This window comes from Megalopta genalis, chromosome 6, assembly GCF_051020955.1.
Source record: "Megalopta genalis isolate 19385.01 chromosome 6, iyMegGena1_principal, whole genome shotgun sequence".
In the NCBI taxonomy this organism is placed as follows: domain Eukaryota; kingdom Metazoa; phylum Arthropoda; class Insecta; order Hymenoptera; family Halictidae; genus Megalopta; species Megalopta genalis.
Genome location: NC_135018.1, coordinates 19,073,015 through 19,078,168, shown reverse-complemented (window position 1 = coordinate 19,078,168; position 5,154 = coordinate 19,073,015). Strand labels below are relative to the sequence as shown.

The following is a 5,154-nucleotide window of genomic DNA, read 5'->3' as shown; positions in this document are numbered from 1 at the left end:
GTTCAAGACGAAGCTCTGAGCTGGAACAGCTGCTCTAAGCTGCACTTAAGATGTGTTTTGATCCTTTTCTGTGCCTTATGCACTGTCAATTCTATCTTCGAATTCGACAATGTCCTCTGATAGAAATATTTCAGATTACGAAACAATTCTAAAAATAAGCCATAAGGCACGAATAATCGTATCTCCTCTCCCCGAATTGTCCACTTTTGTGTAAGAAATCAGAGGGCGTCGACAAAGTTCGGTCAACTTCGTTGGTTTTTTATGTTATTCATTACTTACACTGCGGATCTTCGTAGAAAATAAAAGTATTACGAGTTCATTATGAGAAATTCAAGTTAAACTGATCTTATGTTCCTTCTCGCGATGATTTCAATAAGACGAAAGTATTATAAAAATATTCTGAGATCCGTGTAACACTTCTTCACTGTTTTATTTGTCCATGGTACATCGATCTTGCAATTAGTTATAGTAGAAATCAATTTTAATATTTTTGCTAGTAAAAAAACTTTCAAACTTTCTTCGTAGAGATGTTTCACCCAAAAGGCACCAAATTTCGCCAGTTGTGCTTGGATCTATAATTTCGTACAAACAGTTCCGCAATACTTAAAGAGTTAGGATATCGTAAAGGACTCCTTCTCGTTTCCAAAGCTTTTTAAAAAAAAAGAAAATTTACTACAAATTTTATAAAAATGTTAACAAAATAAAAGATAAAATTTAAAAAGAAAAAATACGCAGGCTCATATATTTAAGAACGTGTGCCAACAAAATTTCAAGTGTAACATAGTTCACATAATACCAGATGATCAATTATAATACTCGGATAGCATTCATTCATAATACTCGAACACTATTACTCGTAAACATATATTTAAAATAATACGAACTCCATGTACCCAACAATGCATATTAACAATATTATTAACAGAGTTATGCGATCCCGATTATTTTACAAACGAGAATAACGCAGTTAGTCGCTTTTCCGTAAACGAAATAAACAACGTCAAAAATTTCCACGGACGTATTTTAACGTAAATATTTCCTCGCGGATCGCAAATCTGCCGATACTACCGACAGATCGTTTCTCGAATCACAAAAAAGGAAAGACAGAAAGAACCGTTTCATCCTCGATACCTCGATAATCATCATCGAAATTACGCGCGACACATCAACAATTATACATTGTTGTGCAAATTGTACATTTTTGTGCACAACTGAGCGTCGATTAGGGAGAATTTATTACTGTACCGAAAACGCGAAGGGTGCTCTATCGAGCTTCTTAGTTATGTCATGAATTAAAACGACAACTTCGCGTTTTAGCTAATGGGAGCTTGTTCGATGAAATCGGTCGAATAGATCTTGAGCTGTCATGGCAATCAATTAAAAAAGAAGGAAAAACGTGGTTTCGAGAAAAACGAGTTTAAATCATACTTTCAGCTGATCTGCCAGCTTCTGGAGCTTCCTCTTGTTCAAGACGAAGCTCTGAGCTTTTATTAATCTTTCCCGATTAATTTTTCGATTTTTTCAACGCGGCAACGTCGGCTTCCAGATCGACGACCTTCTTCCTCAGCTCGCGAACTTGCTCGTTCAAACCGGCCACGGAATACGGCAAAGTGTCGGACGAGCCGACCTTCCGGTCCACGCATTTATTCAAAACGGCGTCGTTCTCCTCCGCGCCCGGCTCGTGAGCGAGGCATTCCTCGATCAGCAGATCGCTGATGCTCCAGTCCTTGATGAAACGAATGTGATTGCTGCCTAAGTACCAGGTCATCGACGATCGGCACCGGTAATTCCACGGGTTCCCGGCGATCAAGATCCGCCGCAGTTTCGTCAGTTTCTTCAGCATCACCGGCGGCAGACACGTGTTCAGCTCGTTGTACGCTATGTCCCAAACCGTCAGCTCCGGCAGCAGTTCGTAGAACTCGTCGTCGACGGCGACGATACGGTTCCGCCACAGGTCCAACGACTTCAGAGCCGGCATTCCCCGGATCCACGTGGCGTCGATCTTCCGGATCCGGTTGCCGACCAAGCCGAGCACTTGCAAATTGGCCAGGCCTCTGAAGGCGTCCGGCTCGATCTCTTCCACTTTACATTCGGTTATGTTCAATTCCAGCAACGAGGGGTATTGCTTGAACGCATCGGTCTTTATTCTGCTGATGTTCGAGTTTATTATGCTGATCCCTTTCGCGGTGGCCGGTACCTGCAACTGTTTGTCGAACGGTTTCATTGTTGGACGTGAGATTGTTTATTGCTCGCGTGTAGATGTCGGTGGTGATGGGATTACAAAATTGGATACAAACGTGACTGATCGCGTGGATGCGTTTTCGTCGATAACTTTGGTGCTGCTTTTCAAATTTGGCGACTATGAAACGATAATAACGATATAAAAAATTCTATTTTATTATATATATTATTATGTTATATATTATATTATTATTATTATTATTATTATTATATTATATATTATATTATTATTATTATTATTACATTATAATATTATTGTATATATATTCTGTGGAACTATCTTCAGAAATAAGCAACCAGCACATTAATATAATATAATAATATATATATATATATATAATAATAATAATAATATATATATATAATATAATATAATATAATAATAATAATATATATAATATAATATAATAATAATAATAATATATATATAATATAATATTTTATATTTTGCTCGCACGTAGAACAATTATTGCGACAATGGTCACCAGCAAAAAATAATCATTCAATTTCAAAGTGATCTTGAGTACCAGAAAATAGAAAATTGAATTGCATCCAAAAGACCTCAAAAGGTGCAGCAGGATCGCATAAACGACAGTTCTGCTATGCAACATGAGAGATAATCTCCGAGCGAGCATGGAGGATCTTATTAAATGATTTCGTTTGTACCTTGAAAACGAGAAACATAATTTGTAATTTCCACCAGTTGAGTGTTCGCTCTATTGCGTGAAATAATTAGATTTTCTCCTACGTATTTTGTGTTCTCTGAATAAATTGAAAATTATCTGCGGAAGTTGTTATTCTTTAACGCAACCGTTATTTATAGCCTGTCCAGTGACAACAATTGACAAATGCGCGGTGACTACGGTGTGTGCATTTTAAAAAACGTTTTTCTACATTGCTAGAAATTTATCTTGAACTTAACCACTCGACTAACTATGGTATGCGTATCGATAAAAAATAAAAAATAATAAATATAAATACATATAAAATAATAATATATAATATATATTATATTATTATATTATATTATATATTATATTATTATATTATATTATATTATATATATATAATATATAATATATATTATATTATTATATTATATTATATTATATATATATAATATAATATAATATATAATAATATACATGTACATAAATAAACATATATATATATATATATATATATATAAATTCATTATTAATTAATACTAAATTAATATATAGTATTAATTATACTAAATTAATATATAGTACTAATTAATACTAAATTAATATATAGTATTAATTATACTAAATTAATATATAGTACTAATTAATACTAAATTCATATGTAGTATCAATTAATACTATATATATAAATATATGGTATTAATTAATAATGAATTCATATATATATATTTATTCTTTCAAAATTGTTGTTAGCCCACCCAATGCATCGAACCAAAACAGCGTATTGAACGTCGAAACAACAGCCAAACTTACGTTCGCCAAATCGTTCAGTCCTTCGCACTGATAATGATCGTTCAGACCATTTAATCCCGGACGACAGGCTGCGAAACAAGAGACCAAAACAGCAGCGAATACTGCCGATCCTAGGAGAGCCCTCATCTTGGACAAAGTTTGAACAGTAACTATGCCCGGTTACCGCGGCGCACGGCTTTTATACTGATTCGGATCGACCGCCGTAAGGTCGTCAATGTCACGGCGGCCGTTAAGGAAAATATAAGCCGGGGAAGTACGGACTCTCGGTTAAAAACACGATCTGTTACGTAGTAAAACATGGAGACTGCATCGCACGGTGTGCATACCAAACGCAAGTATCAGCGTAATAAAACGCTTATCCGCGGTTAGTCGAATACTTTGGCCTCCGATTTACCTTGGACGTCGATGCATCTGAAATTCACCAACGAACAAATTTTCCTCGTTCGATCGTACGGGTCCTGAAGAGTGTCCGATAAGTTCGTACCAGCCGCAGCACGGTTTTATATGCCGTTTTCATAGGCGTCCCCTGGAATTTTCTGCCGGATGAGTGACTGTAGATTCTTAAATTCCACGCTTTCAGTTTCGATGCTTGAATCTTGATTTTTGCATTGCGAACGGGGGAGCGTTATGCATTCGCGACAGAAACGAGTAAATGATAGTGATAATAATAAAATGCTGAAAAATATTTAACCAGCGATTTCACATTTTTGATTTTATAATTGTCGAAGTTGTTAAGATTCCTTCGTGGGAGATGATGGAATAAACTTCTGCATTCGAGTCTTGTTATTTTTATAACAATATATTTATTATTATTATTTTATAACAATATATATATATATTTTAATATAATTAATATATTTATTTATTAATAATATATATTATTATTTAATATATTTATATTATTATATATTAATAATATATATTATTATTATTAATATTTATATTATTATATATTATGATATTATATTATTATTTAATATATTTATTAATAATATATTTAATAATATATTTATGTAATTAAAAATTATAAACACAAGTTTATTCGGTTTTAGTGCTCGGTAAATTTAATGCTAAGAATTCGGCTCCTGTCGCTTACAATTGCTTACAATTGTGAGAAACAATTTTTCATTTGTGCGAAAAACCGCAGTCTAATTATTAATGATATATATTTATTAATATATCTATTAATTGAACATATATTTATTATTAATGACACCTCTCACAATTTTCAACGAAAAGTCTCGTAGGCGTTGCTGTCACCAGTTCAAACATGCACAAATTCCAGGGACCATAACTATTATAATCAATATGACAAAAAAATACGTTGCACAATAATTATTATTTTGATGTAATAATATAATTTTTATGTATTTTTAATCTACTGGATATAGAATATAATTCTTCCCAATTTTGATACGTTTCGATAATGTAG

General features: G+C 33.4%; 1 protein-coding gene across 1 annotated transcript; it reads right to left on the bottom strand.

Annotated features, from left to right (window-relative positions):
- Window positions 1–405: 405 nt before the first annotated feature.
- On the bottom strand, window positions 406–3,889 carry LOC117218867 (uncharacterized). The gene is made up of 2 exons (XM_033467586.2): window positions 3,723–3,889; window positions 406–2,203 (listed from the first exon to the last, which is right to left on the bottom strand). The coding sequence occupies exons 1-2, from the start codon at window positions 3,846–3,848 to the stop codon at window positions 1,505–1,507; spliced, it is 825 nt and encodes a 274-aa protein (XP_033323477.2). The 5' UTR covers window positions 3,849–3,889; the 3' UTR covers window positions 406–1,504.
- Between the last annotated feature and the right edge of the window lie 1,265 nt (window positions 3,890–5,154).